General features: G+C 40.2%; 1 protein-coding gene across 2 annotated transcripts in view; it reads left to right on the top strand.

Moving 5' to 3' along the window:
• The window catches only part of abr (ABR activator of RhoGEF and GTPase), a 141,467-nt gene that overhangs the window by 12,485 nt on the left and 108,574 nt on the right, over positions 1–20,408 (top strand). The window contains exon 1 of one of the 2 annotated variants that reach the window (XM_020600483.1): positions 10,820–11,172. The exons of the other annotated variant lie outside the window; for it this stretch is intronic. Coding sequence (XP_020456139.1) covers positions 11,112–11,172 — 61 coding nt within the window. The 5' untranslated portion in view covers positions 10,820–11,111. Of the gene's footprint in view, positions 1–10,819; positions 11,173–20,408 lie in introns of those variants that run through there. 2 annotated transcript variants of the gene reach the window in all.

Raw genomic sequence — 20,408 nt, 5'->3', positions numbered from 1 at the left:
ATCACCATAGCAAACAAGAAGGGACTCAAAGCCGATTCTTGATGTAGCCCCACCTCCACCATGAACTCCTCTGTCTGACCTACAGCACATCTCACTAGTGTCATACTCCTCTCATACATATCCTGAACTACTCTGACGTACTTCTCTGCCACTCCTGACATCCTCGTACAGTACCATGGCTCCTCTCTCCGCACTCTGTTGTACACTTTCTCTAAATCCACAAAGACACAATGCAGCTCCTTCCGACCAGCTCTATGCTTTTCCATTGACATTCTCAGAGCAAAAATTACATCAGTGCTGTTTTTCCTAGGAATGAAGCCATAGTGCTGCTCACAGATATCCACTTCCTTTCTTAGCCTAGCTTCCACTACTCTTGCCCATAGCTTCATTGTGTGGCTCATCAACTTTATACCTCTGTAGTTGCTACAGCTCTGCACATCACCCTTGCTCTTAAAGATCGGCACTAGTACCCTTCTTTGTTCCTCAGGCATCTTCTCACTCTCTAAAATCCTGTTGAACAAACTAGATAGAAACTCCACTGCGATCTCTCCTAGACACTTCCACACTTCTACAGGTATGTCATCTGGACCAACAGCCTTTCCACTCTTCATTCTCCTCCACTGCTGTCTCTCCTAGACACTTCCACACCTCTACAGGTATGTCATCTGGACCAACAGCCTTTCCACTCTTCATTCTCCTCAGAGCATTACCCCTTCAATTTCCAACTTCAAACTGATCACCCTGTCTGACACTCTTTTTACCTCTAAAACATTCCTCACGAGCTCCTCCTTCAGGATCACTCCTACCCCATTTCTCTTCCTGTCCACACCATAATAAAACAGTTTGTATCCCCTTGCAATGCTACGCGCTTTGCTACCCTTCCACCTGGTCTCCTGCACACACAGTATATCTACCTTCCTTCTCTCCATCATGTCCACCAGCTCTCTACCTTTCCCTGTCATTGTGCCAGCGTTAAGAGTCCCTATTCTCAGACCTATACTCCTGCCTTTCCTCTTCTTTTTCTGTCTACGAATCCTTCTACCTCCTCTCCTTCTTCGACCAACAGTAGTCCAATTTCTGCCAGCACCCTGTAGGTCAACAGCACTGGTGGAGGTCATTGCTAACCCGGGCCTCGACCGATCTGGTATGGAGTTCACACTGATGATTCACAAGTTTAAATTTGGCATGTTTTTATGCCGGATGTCCTTCCTGACGCAACCCTCTTTATTTATCCGGGCTGGGGACTAGCACAGAAGTCACGGGCTTGCAACCCCTGTGGCTAGAATCAGGGTTGCGTCAGGAAGGGCACCCGGCCTAAAACACGTGCCAAATGTCAACATGCGAGTCGTCAGTGTGACGATTCGCTGTGGTGACTCCTAAACGGGAAAAAGCCGAAAGGGACTGTGTGGCTAGCCAGTAAAGGCCTTAAAGAGGCTGATATTGCTGCTGCACAAAAAGTAATTGTCAGTAGATCAAGGAAGTGACAGACTCCAAGAATGGAAGGCTTATGACTGTTATTGAAAAGAGGGTGGCTATATTGGTCACTGATTTTTATTTTATTTTTTAAATATCAGAAATGTTTATTTGTAAATTTTGAGTTATTATTCTCACTTTAACAGATGAAAATAAGTGAGATTGAAACATTTTTGTTTTTCCATTTAGTTGCATAATAACTCTGCACACTAACAGTTGCTCAATAACACATAGACATTCTTCTAAGAAAGCCAAAACATCACTTTTACTTTCTTAAATATTCAGGTTTGAGGTTTATTAACATTTTGGATTGACTCAGAGCACTGTAGTTGTTCAATAATAAAATCAATCCAATCCAAATGCAACTTGCCTAATAATTGTGCACACAGTGTAAAGTTAGTAAGAGCTCAGACTAACTGGAGGGGTCCAGAAGGACTGTGGGATGCTGAAGAGATGGACAGAGCACCTTTAGGTGGCTATAGTAACAATGACAAGTTTACTTTGGTACATTTGTTTTCCTTCTGTAATGTTCAAGTTTTAAAACTTTTGATTAATAGGCTGTGGTTGTGTTTAAATGTTGGCAATAATGTAATTATGTACAACAGGGTCAACCTGATTCCCATATGCATTTATATTTACAAACCCCAATTCCAGTGAAGTTGGGACATTGTGTAAAACGTAAATAAAAACAGAATACATTCACTTGCAAATCCCTTTTGACCCATATTTAATTGAATACACCACAAAGACAAGATATTTAATGTTCAAACTGATATGAATTGGGGTTTTTAGTATTAAAGGATCGCCAGTTTTACACAAGGTTCAGTTTACTCATGGTGAGAAGTCTTTAGTATTAAAGGATCGCCAGTTTTACTCATGGTGAGCAGTACTGCTGTTCAGCCTGTTTAAAGTGTTGCATAATGCCTGCTGTGGCTCTGGAGAAAAATGAAAAACAACCCTGATGATGTTGCAGTGATGTCATCAAGGTTGCCTCAGTTTGAGCGTAAGACTTGTATATGGTTAGTGGGCAGCCACAGTTACAAACTATGGTTGTGAGGGTTAAATGAAGCAGGTATTTAGGCAGGATGGTATAAATGAGGATACTTGTGAGCTGCATTATTAGAAATGAGGGATCCAGCAATTTTGGAGTAAGATTCAGTAAGGTCTATCTCAGCCACTACTGCTTTGATTGTCTCTCATTATCAGTTTCTCTTCGAGCTTTACAGCATAACAATTGCTGCCCACTACATACATAGAGGCCTTATGGAGCCCATGAGCTTGTGTTAACAGAAACTAAACACTAGAGAGCAGTAGCTCTTTAGTTAGACATTGGTGCTTTCACTGTCCTCCCTGTCCACTGTGTTAATGGTGTGTGTCACACTTAAGCTAGTGATGGTGTTGCATGTTAGAGGCAGCTACGTGATGAAATCATTCAGATCGGATATTAGTGTGTTGAGTGCAAACACACAGTGTCCATCAGTCTACAAATGGCACATTGCGGACATGCATATGTGAAGACAGAAGAGGTCTTATGTCTACACTGGGTATGTTTCAGAGCCAAGCTCTTTGTGCAGGTTGGCATCTGGGAAATAATGAAAAATGTAACTTGTCTGTCCAAGAAAAAAACACCAATGATGAACAAACTGCATAAATAATAAATTTGATGTTTAATACTGTGTGTGCACATTTCAATCTGTGTGTGTTTGTTCTTGTACTTGCTATATAGTGAGGACCAAAAAAGTTTTTTTTGAAAAGTGAGGACATTTTGGCCTGTCCTCATTTTCTGAAACAGCTTTTTGAGGGTTAAAACTTGGTTTTAGGGTTAAACTTAGAATTAGGTTTAGTGTTAGGATTAAGCTAAGGGTTAGGTTTAGGCATTTAGTTCTGATGGTTAAGTGTTGGGGCAAGGGGCTAGGGAATGCATTATGTTTGGCTCCCACTGGCTTTACTTTCGCTTACCTTCGGCCCATTGGTCCGGACTTCTCGGCGCCTCTTCCATGTTGCCAGTTTCTGCGATGCCCGAGAAGAGGTGTAAACTGGTCCAACCTCCAATCGCTGAGATGGTCTTCCCAGTCGCCGAACTCTGCTTCATCGATCATTGATTAACGCCAGGTCTCCGGCTAACAAGACTTTTATTCTAAATGACTTTTTTATATCGTGGGAACTGGATTTTATGTTGCTGACCGAGATCTGGCTAAAGGAAGGTGAGCATTATGCATTTTCTGAACTTCTCCCTGCGCTCATCAGGCAGGGGTGGCAGCCTGGCATCAGTTTTTAAAAACAGTTTTAAACGTTGGCAGCTCACAGTTGACTCCGACTCCACTTTCGAGCTACAGCTGTTTGTGGTAGAGCTCTCTTATCTTTATTGTCCTCCTAAATTCAAACAAGGGTATTATTCAGGAATTTCTTGAGTTTTATCCTGTCAAAGTTTGATAAGCTTTTAATACTTGGTGATTTTAAGATCCACATCTGCTGTCCTGAGGACCCATTGGCCAAAGACTTTTTAAATATTATTGACTCTTTTAACCTCACTCAGTCGGTGCATGGCCCTACACATGAGCGTGGACACACACTGGACCTTGTGATCTCACATGGACTGCCTGTTTCTATTACCGAAATTTGTGACTCGGTTTTCGGATCACTTGCCTGTTTTATTCAATGTTGCTGCTCTGTCACTAGTCAAACCTTTTATTCCTGCTACTTTTAGATGTACTGTCACTTCCTTTACAGCAGGAGCGTTTTCTGCTCATTTTAAAAACTCTGGTTGGTATTTGATTAATGATGTCTCCTCCTTTATGAATCCTGAGGAATTGTTAAACTCATTAACTCATCCTGAGGCATCTGTAGCAGTATGTGAGGGTTCTCTTCAATATTTTACTGATAAAATCACTAGCATTAGACATTCCTCCAGTTCTTCTAATCCTGACCCAGCTGATATTCCTCTGCATTCTGCTTCTTTGATCAGTTTGAGCCTGTATCTTTGCCTATGCTATCTGAACTGGTTCACCACATGAAAGCATCTCACTGTTCTTTGGATTGTTTGCCAACTAGATTGTTTAAGGATGTTTTTGACTCTGTTGGGCCTAGCTTTATGGCTTTCAATCTGGTTTTAAATCAAAACATAGTACTGAGTCTGCATTATTAAAAAATCAGTAATGACATCCTGTTGGCTAGGGATGCCGGGGATTCAGTTTTATTGATGCTTTTAGATCTCACTGCTGCCTTCGATACAGTGGATCATGAAATCTTCCATGTTTTATGTCTAAAGTTCTGGAGAAGATTGTTTTTATCCAACTCCAGTCTTTTTGACAGTTAATGGCATTGAGGAGCATTTTCAATCTGGTTTTAAATCAAAACATAGTACTGAGTCTGCATTATTAAAAAATCAGTAATGACATCCTGTTGGCTAGGGATGCCGGGGATTCAGTTTTATTGATGCTTTTAGATCTCACTGCTGCCTTCGATACAGTGGATCATGAAATCTTCCAATCTCATTTGGAGCAGTGCGTAGGAATTCAAGGTACTGTTCTTAACTGGTTCAGATCTCATCTCACTAATAGAAGTTTTACTGTTAATATTGGTACCTGTTTGTCCTCCTCAACTATCCTTTCCTGTGGTGTCCCCCAAAGATCTGTGCTTTGTCCCATTTTGTTCTCTTTGTACATGTTCCCACTGGGATCTATCATAAGGAAATATGGCCTTTCTTTTCACTGTTATGCTGATGACATTCAGAATTACCTACCGTTAAAGGCATCAAGAGGGATGTCATTACAGCCGCTGTTTGACTGTCTGACATATTTGAAATCATAACTTAACTTTTTAAATCTCAATGAAAATAAGACTGGGTGTGTGCTGTTTGGTGACCTGGCGACCAGTGTCTGGGCCCCCTAGCTCAACATCTGAAGTCAACTGTAAAAAATCTAGGGGTGATGTTTGATGGCGACTTGAGGTTTGACAAGCAAATCAACTCAGTTGTGAAATCTACCTTTATCCACCTGAGGCTGTTAAGCAAGGTCAAGTCATTCCTTTCTTTTAATGATTTTGAGATTGCAGTCCATGCTTTTATCACTTCTAGCCTTGATTATTACAATGCTCTATGGTGTTAACCAGTCGTCCCTCACTCGTCTCCAAATGGTGCAAAATGCTGCTGCTCGTCTTTTGACAAGTACTAGGAAATTCAAGCATATAACCCCGGTACTAGCTTCTCTCCACTGGCTTCCAGTCCGTTTTAGAATTGATTTTAAGTTATTGATTTTTGTTTTCAAGGCTCTTAACGGTTTGGCACCATTTTACCTCACTGAATTAGTGCATTGGCACAAACCTACAAGGTCCCTCAGATCTTCAAGCCAGTTTCTTTTAGAGGTTCCAAGGGCCAGATATAAATGCTGGGGTGACAGTGCTTTTACTGTTGCAGGCCCTAAATTGTGGAAAAATCCACCTTTGAATGTTAGATCAGCTACTGACCTCAGTACTTTTAAATCATTGCTTAACATATTTATTTGGCTTGGCTTTTAATAGACAGTAGGGCCTGATGCAATCCTTTTAATTCCTTTTAATTTTAATTTATTGAACGTATGTTAACTGTGTGTCTGTGTTATTGTGCTGTTTTATTTTTATTTGCACTGATGTTATTTACTTTATTTTAGTTATTTATTGTGATTTTATTCTGCCATGTAAAGTAAAGTACTTTGGTCAGTTGGATATTGTTTTTAAAGTGCTATATAAATAAATTTGATTTGATTTGATATTGAGTGTCATCACAAAGAGTAGGAGTACGTGTGTGAGTGTGTGTGCGTGTGAGCGAGCGAGCGAGCAAGCAGGCCTCCTTATCTGGTGTTTGTCCAATCACAGCACGAGTCAGATGATTTGTACATTGACCCCAATAGATCAAAGTGAATTCCACTGGCATGGGATGAATACTCACTCTCTGTCTCTCTCTCTGTCTCTCTCGCTCCCCCCCCCCACTTACGCACTCACTCACTCACACGCACGCACAGAGAAACACGCACACGGTTCCTCAGTCTCTTTGTCCTTTCTTCTGTCGTTCCTCTTGATGCAAAACTGGCAAAGGAATTTTTTTTAACGAAGCCCTGTCTTCTTCTGATGTATCTTATCGTAAATCACAAGCTGGCTTAAACAGAGACACTAGACACACAGAGATACTGTATGTCACAGTGGTCGGCTACACAATCTACATAATTAGTTGGCGAAAGAGTTAGGGTGGCGATTCAGGGCAAACCTGGTGAGAGGGTATCTTGCCTCCTAGAACACATGATGTGCAGACGGACACAAACACAAATATTGGATAAAGAAGCTTGATGGTGAGAACTTAATGGTCATGGAGAAGTGTTAAAAGTTGGAGTTATTTAAAGATTCCTATTCTAATAATGAACACAGCAGAGTAGAAGGAATGGGAGAGTTGTAGTAGTAGTTATATTATTTTTACACAGATAAAACTTTATAGAGAAAAAATTATGAGGAATGCATGCGGAGAGGCAAACTGTGCAACTGAAATAAAGAAAACCCAAGGGGCTCCATTTTGTTTCACTTAAAAAAGAAACTAGCAGACAATAAACAATAATAATAAAAAAAAACCCACCCCTGATGATTTCAGGCAATCCCATTTAACAGGCATCACTTGTGCTCTCAGGGCTGTTTAATAATGCATGGTCATTGCTCGTCCCTGCTGCCATTTTCCCCAACCCCCAAAACAGAGAGACATGGGAAAAACGTGCAGCTCAACAATATCGTCGCCCATTTCCAAGGAGCACGTTTGTGCTTGGGGAGTTCCTCACACAGGGTCGAGTGCGAGTGATGATATAGTTGTCACACTGATAAACGATGTTGAATTAGAATTTTAAAAAATGATTTTCATCTATATTTAAATATCTCTGTTAACATCATGTAGTCGCAGTGACACTGGATATTCGAGACAGGTATTGATATGTGGAAGTTTAAAAAAAAGTCAGATGGAGACTGATTTTACATGAACACGTAACATAAACAAACAGTTTTTATATGGATTCCTTATGGAACATTTTACAGTGGAAAAACTTGTCATTGCTCTCCAGTGGACAAATGATGAAATGGTGACTCACTGTTTCCAAATGAACTCAATCCTAGTTAAGCATTTCTGTGCTACAGTTTCTTGTTACCTTTAGCAACAAGCTAATATCGGCACCTGGCTAATTTATTGGTCTAGCTGTAATATTATGAAGTAAATTTTACAGGTTGGCACTGATTTTTTTACACCAGCTATAGACTGTACTTTTAATTTAATCTCCTTTTTTTAATGCCACTTCAGTATCGGGATGTATTTTGAAAGAAGAGCCCACTAATTCAGTATTTTGGCCCAGTTTTCTGTCTCACCAGCAGTGGATCTCTGATTGTGTGTGGCCACTTCCAGCCTTTCTGTTTGCCAGGAATGATTTCAGTTAGCCTACATTATTGTATATTTGTAAATTCATCTTCATTATAGTGCTTTTCTGAAGCCACTCATATGGGACCACAGCTGTGTGCACCCCCAACCCCGCCCCTCCCATTCCCCAATGCAAAAATGTTGCAAAGAGTAATGGGGTAGATGGGTGGGGTGGGGTTGGTGAAGAGATGTGGGGCAGGGGTATATGGGTAGAATAAAGAGAATGGGCGTGGGAGAATTGTGGAAGGTAGTCTGATTGGCTGGTGGCCTGCTCTGCTGCCTAAATATACAAACACACACATTCACACTGATCTGGCAATGATCTTCCTCCAGTTTACATGAGAAGTTGTTTTACCTGGTAAAATGCTGTTTTATTTGAATAATGTCTGCTTTTCTGTCACTGATTGATATCACGCTATAATGGATTGTCCTACAGTACAAACTGTTCTTGGAGGTTTATGTCCCTTCTTTGCGCTGTGGCTGTCCTGTGAGCCAAACAGGAGAAGTTAAAGGAACTTTCAGGTTTTCAACTTCAGTTTTATTTGTATAGCGCCATGGTCTAGACCAGTATTGCAGAGAAAATCTCATCATACCCCCCTTGAGCAAGCTTTGGCAAAAGTGGAGAGGATAAACTCCCTTTAACGAAAGAAACCTCAGAAGCCTCTTGGTGGGTGGATGTCTGCCTCGACAAGATGGGGCAAGTGGATAGAGGAGAGAGAAAAGAAAAGAATCAAGACACAGCAAACAAACAAGCACTGAGTAATTGCACTGGGTGGTGAAATTTTGACTTTATTTTCAGTGTTCAGTCGGACTTTGGCCTCTGTTCACACGATATGTTTAGTCTTGTGTTGGCAGTGGGACAGTCAGGGTTATCATTGTGCTATCAGTGCCAAATGAAATCTCATTTATAAAAATCAAAGGTTTTTGTTATCGGGCTTAATCCTGAAAATAAATTACATTGGGTTTTAGTAAACTGTTTCCATCCATATTTGACTAATAGTTGTGTGTAGATAGTTTAGTTCTGTATACACTTAAGTCTTGTATAGCAACATCTGATTATTTGTTGCTATCAGAAAAACAAAATATGATCCATGGTGCTTTTATCTAGCTTTAGTTTTGACTCCCTCAGCATTGCTCTAAAAACCCTGAATGACAAGTACGGGCACACAGAATTGCAGAAATTGGTAGTGCTGCAGCTCAGTGTGTGTGTGTGTGTATTTTCAAAAGCTCTAGTTTACACAGGTTTTTATCATGCCAGTGTGATCATCCTCGATCATAATGAAACACTTTTATTCATTAATAACCCTGGCATATATTAACTCATGCAGGCTTACATTAAATGCCTTGACCCACACACAGATAACCTCTGGCTAGATGAGTTCTCAGGTTGCCCTCTTGTTAAATGTGTGTTTCCTCCAGATGGCACATAAGAGGCTCTTTCCAGACAAAGAGCGGTGCTCAGGGCCTGGTGAACTGCCTGCGGGGGGGCAGAGGGAGAGGTGCTGGGGTTCCTCCTGTCAGCCTTTGTGTCCTAATTGAAGTTTGTGTACCTCTCAACCCTCCCGCTCTACTGCCCCCATGCTGGTTAGAGGCAATGAAGTGGGGAGGAGGGGAACTGACAGAGGTTTGAGGGGAGTGTTTCATATCAGGCTTTGTTAGTGCTGGCATGATGCTCATCTCTGATTGCCCTGTGTTCATAAACACAGAATTAGGTCTGGTGAAAAGGAAAGGTGTTGTGTGGTTATGCTCTCAGTGCTGTTTCTGGGAACAGGATGCAACAGGAGCTCTGATGTGCTAAACAAGCTCCTGTGCCTATTAAAGCTGACAAAAAGATAACTTGAAAATCAGTAAAGCTAACTTAATGAATTTGTGCTTTACACTAATTTCTTTATTTTCTGGTTTTTAATGAATTATTTGACACCTAAGAATATGGAGAGAAGGACAGTGACTAAAAGGTTAAACCAGGACATCGGAACAGTCACTCGCTTTCTGACTGAAAGGCCGACATTGCCACACACAGCAGCTCCTTGTCAGGTGTGTGTGTGGCAGTCAAGCGACAGTGATCCTGAGCTGATCATGTTGTGCATTTCTTACCTTTATGCATCAGAAGCCCTAAAAACACATTAGTGTCCCCAGAAGAAAGCAACCAAGTCGCTATAAAGTCAGTTATCTGGGTTTGTAACCTCAAAGCTTTTAAGTACAATACCCTTTCCACCTGGAACAATGAACCAATCAACAAAGGTCAGTTTTAAAGGTACTTTACATAATTTCATTTCAGCCACTCTTAATTTCTTAATTTTTTTCTTAATTTCTTAATTTCATGTTGCTTAAAGCTAAGTCACAAACTATGGATGCCTGGTTGTGACAAACTGTACACAGTGTAGCCTCCAGTCTGAAGCTAGTGTTAGCTGACTAACAAGTAAATGTCTCAGTCCAGTAGAATTTATTGCTATTAGTTGTTTTTGCCCTGTCTTCTTGGTCAGGTATTTCTTGAAATGTCTGTGTGACCTTTACCTAGTTAAATAAATGATGAGCAAAAGGAAAGAGAAGCTTGTGCAACTCAAGACAACAATGGAGAATTTAAGCTTATAAGTCAGTTTTTTGAAAGGAAGTTTACAAGAGATCAAGATGAAGCATTTTGAGTTTCTAAGCTACAACAAACGCAGGACGAAACAGTGAAAGTAATTCTGGATTTGGCATTTAGTCAATATATTAATGAGAGAACAGATACAGTCCTCATTTATACATAGGCATCATTCATCGCGTTTGATTGTTTTACCTCTGCTCACAGACGGAGTGAGTGAGGGACATGTCAAGAGTGAGGCAGAGAGAGGCTGTTGAGCCATTTGCGCAGAATCCAGAAAGAGGAGGCGTGGATGTGGGTGATCAAGCAAAGAGAGAGAGAGAGGGAGTGCTTCTGCCTTCCCCTAGCAACGGTTGGCGGTGGTCGTCTCCAGCCTGTTGTCTTCTCTCTATCTCTCTCACTCACACACACACCACTCACTCACACACTCCTTTGGATTTTTCGCTTGCTCGTCTGCCTGTTGGACCCCAGGGTGTCTTTTGTTGTTTTTTCCCAAATGATTCGTTTCACTCCTTCCTGCGGGATGAAGGCTGTTCTTCACGTATAAGGAAAAGAAAAGAGGAAACGCAAAAAAGCCACACCAGAGAAGAAACAAGAAAGAGGCAGACTGTCTGAGATAGGGAGGAGGAAAGGAGGATGGAGCCTCTCAGTGCTCGTGGCCTGCCCCGGCTCTCCTGGATCGACACCCTCTACAGCAGTACGTATCTCTTCATCCACCTATTTACTCCTCTCCACACATTGCTTCCTTTATCGCTGCACCTGTTTTTACCTTTAGTCATTTTTACCCAGCAGCCCCTTCCCTCTCCATCTCATGGACTGCCTGTTCATGTTACAGCCCGAGTTACATGCACACAGTGAACACTTTGCATTTTTTTCAGGACTTCCAATTAGAGTGCATCGCTGTGGCTGTCCATAACAAGAAGCTAAACCTCCCACCCCCCTTTTCCTGGCTAGCAGGCACAGAGGCAAGGGAAAGCTTTGGAGATGTAGTGTGGGAGAATGTGAGTCGTGCTTACAACCTAGAGGCGAGAACTTTATGTTCCATCATATTGAGGACACAAGCTGTCTGCTGGTGAATTTATAATCTACAGTACTTTTTACTGTGGTCTTTCTGCTGCGCTGTAGACACAGTCGGACATGCTGTACTGTGCTGTGTTTTCACAACAAGGGTTCGCAGCGCTTTCAGGTTATGATGAGAAATAGCAATTCCCTCCTTTCTTATTTTACATAAGCACAACTTTTTCTATAAAAGCAGTATTTTAATGTGGGTGATCTGCATAGACATAGTGAACAACGAGCTTTTATGCTGTATTTCAGAACAGTGAATGTGAACCAGTTTTCAGTCAATATACACATCCCATCAAGCGCAGCTGTGATTCCCTGTTTGTGTGTGCTGTTTAGATATTGTGTGTGTGTGTGTTGGGAGCTTTGGGCACATGGCACAGCCTACTGGGATTTGCTCTGCTGTATAACCATTGTTACAATGTCTTAAACTACAGAGAGAGTGTGAATAGGAGAGAAAGATGGAGTTGGGTGGTGGTGTGTTTCAGATTTTAGTGAAAAAGAAACAGAACAAAACACAAAGTACAAGCATTTTGTCAGCTGTTAAAGTTCTTCAGAGGCATCTTTGGATTCACAGAAGGCAGTTACACAAGTGAAATATGCACAGTCATTTGCTCATTCATTTGGTTACAAATAATCAGTGAAAGTGCGTGGTTTTGTAAGTTATGTCTAACATTGTTACGTACTGCTCCTCGTTTGGCTGAATGAAGTATGAAAATGAAAGTACTCAGATTATAATGTGCATTCTAAACAAGAAGTTAATGTATTTTGTACTGTGAGGATTAGCTGTTTAATAAGAGTTTAAAAGACTTATTTACCTTTTTGGGAAATATTCACCTTCTTGCAGAGACACATGAGAAGGTTGAAACTCCTTTCATGAAGCTGGAACCAGTTGAGGATTAGCTTATTTTAGGATAAAGACTGGAGGTGGGAGAAGCTTGTCTGGCTCTGTCCAAAGGTTAGAAAAACAAAAATGCCTTCCAGCATATCTAAAGGTCATTACATTGAGCTTCACTAACTTACCCTTGTTCAAAGTGAGCTCAACTCTTTTGGCTTTGTTTTTCCCAGAGCCAGCAGCAACACACTGAAAACAGTACATTGCATAGCAAAAGTTCGGTTCTGTGCTCAGTCACGGTATCAAGTTTATTATTTAACCTACCTTATTTTTTTAATGCTTTTACTACTATTTACTTTTAAGGATAAGGATAATCACCTTTATTGGCCAAGTATGTTACACACAAGGAATTTTCCGGTACAGAACTGATGGCAGCCCTCTGCGGCGCCACCTCAACTGATGGCTCTAACCATCGGGGCAACGGGGGGGTTCAGTGTCTTACCCAAGGACAATTCGACACGTGGACTGCAGGCACAGAGATTCAAACCTTCAAGCTTCTGGTTGGGAGATGACTGCTCTACCCACCGCACCACTGTTGCCTCCCTAGAGGATTTAACAGATTGATGGACTTTACAGTGTCAAAATGCAAAAAATGGAAGCTAACCACCATCTAAAATACATATCCAGTATTAATGCAAACAAAACTTCTAGTTAATCAGATTTTGATTAAGAATCCCTTCAAAATAAAATAAGATGCAATTATTAAACAACAAATGTAATTTTAGTTCCTCCTGAAATGTCCATTGTACTTTTTTAAAATAAAAAATCATTAAACAACACTGTCAAACCTTAGTCAGTGTGCTATTAATTAACAATGAAATAGCATACAGTGGTCGGTAAACGGTAAATATCCTGGCAGATTAGCCCTCTAGCAGTAGTGCTAGGTTGACTGTGTTCGTATATTTGATCCTCGTATTTCCGGTTGTGGCTTTGAGAGTCTTCCCCTTCAGTCTGTATGCTAAGCTAAGCTAAGCTAAGTGGCTGTTTGTTCTGTCTTCATATTTAGTAAACAAATATCAGAGTGGTATTGATCTTCTCATCTAGCTTCCAGGAACACAGTGAATTGGCTTGTTTCTTCAGTTGTCCAGTATTAAATTTGCCTTTATAGTTAAGGTTCATTTCATTTTCTTTGTACGATGGTGTAGCAGTACTATATAATATTGACTTCTTCATCAAAGGCCATTATTTACCAGTAACTGTGAATGCATCAGAGCTCTGTATTATTTCAGCACTGAATTTTCAGTTCCTGGGTTAGTCCAGTTTAGAAAATGGATCGGGTCCATGTAATTGCATAACTGACTGTTGATCACCAAGGGTTTTATATGCAGTCTGTGTACTATATTTAAATTATTGTTTTGGTTCTGGCATTGCTGTGAACAGAAACAGAATGCATCATAGTCCAGTATCTAATGTGCTATAACACATTTGAAATTCTGTTGAGGCCGAGTGTGTACAATAGGAGGCAGACCATTAACATCACCACAGGTTTGATATACTGTAGGCTTGACTATGAGCTCTTCTGGGAGAAATGGCCACAATCCTTTTATGCACTTGCTGTCATTTTATCATCCCTTTGCTTTCCCACCAACCTTTATCCTGCTCGTATACTTTGTGGGCCTGTGTTTGTATTGTGTAAGTAATTTGGCACGTATAGCTCCACTAATTGGGGCCCCCTTCCTCCACTCGGAATAAAAATACTCTACCACTTCTGTGAGCTTTTTGAGGGTTACCACTAAGTATACTTCTTTAGTACCACTATGCTGACCCTGATTCAGTCCATTCAGTTCACATGCTGTTACTTATTAGGATGCACCAAACTTAACTGTGGAAGATACTTTGTACCTCGTTGTTAAGTGGCATCTGATGACCCAGTCCCACCCTTCCTAAACCACAATACATCAGTACTAAAACTTCAGTTATGTAGAGAGTTAAGAAACATGAGGCTGTAACTGAGTCCTTTCTCCCTGGCCACTGCAACTGTATTAATGGCTCAGTGTTAAGCAGCGACCACACATCCTTTTCTCCTGAGTAAAGTAGGAGTGGATGCTCAGTGCCACAGCTGCATTGTTCCCCCAAGTCTTTCTGTTTTGCTCCACTGTTAGCATTTCTGTTCCACTTCTTGTAGCGTGGTCTGTGTTTAATTTTGAATATCACAAAATACACTTTTGACTGCAAATAAATAAAATGAAACCTGCACATGCTTATGTGAAGATGCAGGCCTGTATACTCTCCCATCAGTGTTACGTACACAAACATACTCCCAAACAAATCACCGACCCAGACCTCTCAGCAGTCATGGATGGCTCATTTGTCCAGTCAGCAGGCTAAGTGGTAGACTCCCACATAGTAGCTATTAGTGTGTGTGTGTGTGTGTGTGTGTGTGTGTGTGTGCACATGTGTATCAGTTACAAATACTTCAGCAAAGCCCTGGTATTTTCACTCTCATCTTTGCCCTTTCAACTCTTTTCTTCTTTCCAAAGTAGATCAGATTATCTGAGTGTTTCTCTCATACACACAGAGTTATTCAGTTTTGTTAGCATCTGCAGCAGGGTAAAAGGTTTTTTTTAACCCGTGATCTGATTTTAGAAGCATTTTGGTGTTGCTGTTGTCACCATTTTCTCTCTTTAGTTAGCTGGTTTGCCCTGTATTGTGTATCATATTGGTTTTCTTATTTCTTCATTTTTGCATTGGTTTGTGTACATTTGAAATTGTTTGTAACATCTACATTGTCCATTTTTGCCCTTTGCTGATGAAAAAGTGGAATTAGACAGAAATATTAGTGTTGACATGAATAACCCTGTAACCCAGCTTTGACCAGTTTTGGTCAAATTGTGCCCTTGTAATCAGTGACCTTTGTTACACAACATGTTGGGACGACCATCACACACAGCCACACTAATTAAAACAGTCACAAATATCATTAGTAATATAAACTAAAGTTTTAAAGCTTCTCAGAGGAATAGGTGTCCCTAACAACACAACACAACATTACCAAGCTGTGCTGTAATTCACTCCAGAATTAGTCATGTATCCCCAGTAGATTTGAGGATCTGTTGCTCTGACATTTCAGACTAGAGTATGTCTACTGATAGTTGACCTCTAGCATTATCATCACTCAAGATGGTGAAGAGGCTCAATTTGAAATATAAAATCCTTCTGTTAGAGTATTATGCATATTGCCATTGTAATTTTTTTCCATTTGCTAAGGGAGCGCTTGCTCAAGGGGGGTTTGTTGGGTTTTCTCTATAATGAGCATAAGGACTAGACCTTACTAGTGCTCTTACTTCTAAAGTGCCCTGAGATGATTTTTGTTGTGATTGGTGCTATACAAATAAAACTATACTGAATAGAATAGTGAGGAGTAATTCAGAACTCAACCAAGGATGTTAAATATCCTGACAGCTTAAGACATTTAAGTACAGATGAAGTCATACTGTTAGTGTGCTGATGTCCTCTAGATGCCAGTGCTGCGTCTGACCTTTCCATTTAACTCGCAGTCATGACTGTGGTAAGTCGACTTGTGTAACTACTCAAATGCCACCTGACCAGTCTTCATTATTGAGAGGATTTTGTTGGAAGTAACAGTTGAAATGTATACAAGTGATGAAATGATAGGCACACTGAGGTGTAGGGATCTCTAAGTCAAAGCTGGTTTAAGGTCAAAGGGCACTACCCTAAAGCCTAATGTTGGCAAACAAAATATTCTGTTCACAGTAAATGCAACAAATTACTGTATATGTAATAGTGTAACATAATTGTAACTGTGAGGCATTCACCCATGCCTGGTACCATCTTAGAAGATTTATGAAGGTGTTGTAGTGTGACAGGTACTAATTTAAACTCCTTAATACAGTATTATAATTAATTACATGGCAGATCAAATCGCAATTAGTAAGCACGCAGAGATTTGGCATGACCCCTGTATGATGAACACAATGACAGTATGTCAGTGAATCTGTGACCTTCTAGGTTTTAGCTGTGCTATCTTAATCAACTACCATGCCTCACTACAAAGCTATGGAAATGGAACCGATATTCTTTTAGGTTATGCCTCATATTTCACCACAGAGTAGTGGGTTTACAAGACTGTCAAACCTTTTGGTCTGGTTCTCCTCTGCAGCATACAAACTGCAATCAAAGCTTGTATCTTGGAAGATTGTAAATGACTCATTACACCACAATTAATTGATTAATTGCAGTTAGCACTACTTCTGCACAACCACTATAAAGTAGTTCCTATATATGGAGAGTGAAAAATCGAATGAGGGTTTTGGTTTGTAGGGATGAGATTGTGTGTTTGCAAATTGGATAGGATGTGTACTTTATGCATGACGCAAGTAATTTTTCCAGCAGTTGTTTATACATTGATTATTTCACTTATAATTCACTATATCACAATCCCAGTGGGTCAGAAGTTTACATACACTCAATTGACTGTACCTTTAAACAGCTTGGAAAATCTCAGAAAATAATGTCATGTCTTTAGAAACTTCTGATAGGCTAATTGACATCATTTGAGTCAATAGGAGGTGCACCTGTGGATGTGCAGTGACAGGTTCCATCTGGCTTGGTTGAGGTATCCACACTCTACTTTGAATTGCTGTCATGTCTGTAGGTGAAAGAACACTGATTGAACGTCCTATAAATATCATATGAATGTGCCTGTAATGACCTCTTATCCATCTTTCTGGCTCTGGATCATTAAGTATTCCCAGAAACCATTTATGGAGTTCTCTCACAGTCATTTAAATTACAGTCCTATACTGAAAGTTCCTTTATACAGCCACAACTCTGAGAGACCTGTTCAGAGACTGTACATAAGTTGAGCGATTACCTGCATGTTTTAAATCATAATGTTTCTAGATGTTCACAGTGGAAAGAATGATGTGAATGATTTACTTCATAGATAGAAAATTAGACTGTATAGGAAAGAAAGTGTTTTAAAGCACTGGTGTAGACCTCTGCTGGGTGCAAGGAATGTCATTTTCCTTCTCTGCACTCATTGTCAAGCCAACTTAAACAACTTTCATCCTTTGAATTTCTGATAACAGACAGGCTTGTAAACGATTTGGACAAATTGTTCACCTGATGTCCTCTGAGCTCCTGAGGAACTGAGCAGCAGACACAGCAGATGGTTGTGAGATGGTCGAAGGAAGGTCGAGTCAGCATGGATTGAATGGATGTAGGCTTTAGTGGTGCTTTAATGCTACTGAGGTCTTTTGTCTGGTTACAAGCCTAAAGCCAACAAGTGAAAAGAATTGTCTGATGACAGCATGCTGTATGTCACAGAGGTGACATGACTCTCTGTAGCCCTTTACTGTATTAGTGCAAAACCGAGGCTGTCCTCTCAAGAATTGTGGGACCTGCTAAGAGGAAGATTTTGTTACTTACCTTACTCTCCTCAGCCTTAGAACGACCTGTCTATTAACTCATTTGATTGCTCACCTGAGTCCCAGTAGTGTGCTTTTGTTAATTTATTATTTTTTTCACACTGTTTTCCTGCCAATTCATTTTTGATCTCAAGGATTTTTGTATTTTTGACACTTTTTGGGAAGCGGTTAGATTTTGTGGAGGCCTGTTCTTAGTTTTTGCCTTAAGCACCTTATTCTGACTTTTTTTTTTTTTTTAAACTCTTTAACAAAAACGTAAAAGATTCCACGGTTGCTTCCTGCCTTTGAGTCCAGACCAGTCACCAGGTCCTGAGACAGTGGTTATAGTCTTTTCATGGGATTTGTTGGCAATAAGAAAACTATAGCTAGTTTTACACTACACTAAGTGAGAGTACTTGCAGTAATATTCACTGTACTACAAGGGTTGAGTTAAATCACCTCTGTTGATAATTCTGGCAAGCCATTTGAGCACTTGTATCACAAAGTCTTTCAATATAGATGAACATTTATCAGTGTAGTGTTAACAGTGCCTGACACCACTTTTGAAAGTTTTTTTCTGATGCTACATTTTTATTATTGCAAAATGTCAACCTTCCAGAAAGTTAACCTGACCTTGTGGTCAACACTCTGCTCATAATATATGTCGCTCTTTGTGGAATATTAGGGTGACTTTTTTCTCAAAATGAAGTAAAAGTATTTCAGTCAGTGAATTCAGCAGTGAGTAAAGGCTCCTAGACCTCTTGTGTATTTAAGAGAGCAGGCAAATTTACATTGATGGTTTATAGAGGGAGGCCACTGTGCCACTTCTTTTGAATGTACCAACAAAGCTACAGTTAATTTCAGCAGAATAGAGATATCCAAGATATACATTAGATATTTATCAGTACTGTTGATCAAAGAGAAAGAGAAAGAAAAGCAAATGCAGAGGAATCCTTGAAAAATGACCAGATGAATAGATGCCGACTCAAAGGGGACTCCTCTCAGATGACCCCTGTGAGAAAGGAGATGAGATACTGTAATTTGCACTGAATAGATAGGGGAGGCTGCAGCTCAGGAGGTAGAGCAGGTTGTCTCCTAACAGGAAGATTAGCGGTTTGGTTTCCAGTTTTGGAAAACACCGCAATACAGCATCAAGTTGGCATCAAAGTAACAAATTGTTTAATGTTTTTATTTGTTAAATATCACTCACATTTATGTTATAGAAGTGACTACTTTTGTGTTTTGGAAGCTTATTGTGCATTGTTAAAATCAAGGCGATACGTGTTTGTTTTATGAAGGATAATTTAAGTAGAGTTGACATAAGAAGGAACTCAGATGATATGCACAGGTACTGTATATAATCGATCATAATTGATCTCAATAGAATCTATAGCAACATGTGCATGTGCCTTACAGATACAGGGAACAAGCCAGAATGCACTATGTCAAGGCAAGAGCTGCATTAGATGGCTTCCAAACACCAACATCAGTGTTCAAGTCTCCAACAACATATACACAAGTAGATCCATTATCCTGGATATATGACATAATAAATGAGCTGATTTTAGATTCAACCTGTTCTTTTATCTGAAGGCCCCAAGAAGTAACACTCAGGAAACAGGAATCAGCTTTACGTAGATTTATTTTCTTCTGGTTAAATGCAAAGTTATTACAGCGCTGGGCTCTATGACATGACAAGTCCCAAGAGCTCTGATAATAGGAAGTAATTCACATTTATCTTCTCGGGCTGGGACTGCCCTGAACACGGGTGAAACTCATATTATCTTTTAATCTGTTGAATCAAGGTTCATACAAGGTTCATGCAAATATTCTAGAATGTTCGAATAAGCAGTGTGTGTGTTGTTATTTTGAGGTGTTTCTTTCTAACTGAAAGTAGACATGCAGTTAGCATCTTATCTATAGTTTCCAGGATGACACTTATCTCTGCAATCAATTTATGCACATTTCACCAAGAAGACAAGAAATACTACTAGTTGACTCAAAGCTGAATATTATGACTATGATGCATGCATAACAGCTGGTTAATACATGGAGCTGTTAATGAAACACAGACAAATAGTCATACTGAACTTTTCCATTATAAAAGCAAAATAATACAGATGATAAGTAGAACAATAACTTTAACTCCTGAAATCCAATCCTAACACTCATAGAGGGGTTTATACTGCACATTTAAAATTCCCCACACTCAATTTGTATGCCAGTAGCCACGTCTTATCACTTTAATCTGCAGGCCGTATTTCCTATTCCATAAGATGGCAACACTACCATGTATCCTACGTGTAACTGTTCCAGAGCAAAAGTTAGTGGTGGATTAACCTTCACCAAAAAAAAAAGCATTCATGTAGAGACTTCGGCTCATCCAGGTCTTGGATTTGGCTAAAAGGTCTAGGTTTGGATAAAAATGTATCAGTGATAGGTCGCATCACTGGCGGGGATGAAGCTGGTCAAGAAGGCCTAACGGTGGCTGTACTTCCTGAGGAGGCTGAGGAGGTTTGGCATGTCGTCTAGTATCATTTTCAGCTTCTACAGCTGCATTTTGACCAGCTGCATCACTCTCTGGGTTCGCAGGCTCAAAACCACTGG

This window comes from Monopterus albus, unplaced genomic scaffold (assembly GCF_001952655.1).
Source record: "Monopterus albus unplaced genomic scaffold, M_albus_1.0 scaffold47.1, whole genome shotgun sequence".
Taxonomy (NCBI): Eukaryota; Metazoa; Chordata; class Actinopteri; order Synbranchiformes; family Synbranchidae; genus Monopterus; species Monopterus albus.
The sequence above is the reverse complement of the archived record's forward strand: the minus strand, read 5'-3'. Positions and strand labels throughout refer to the sequence as shown.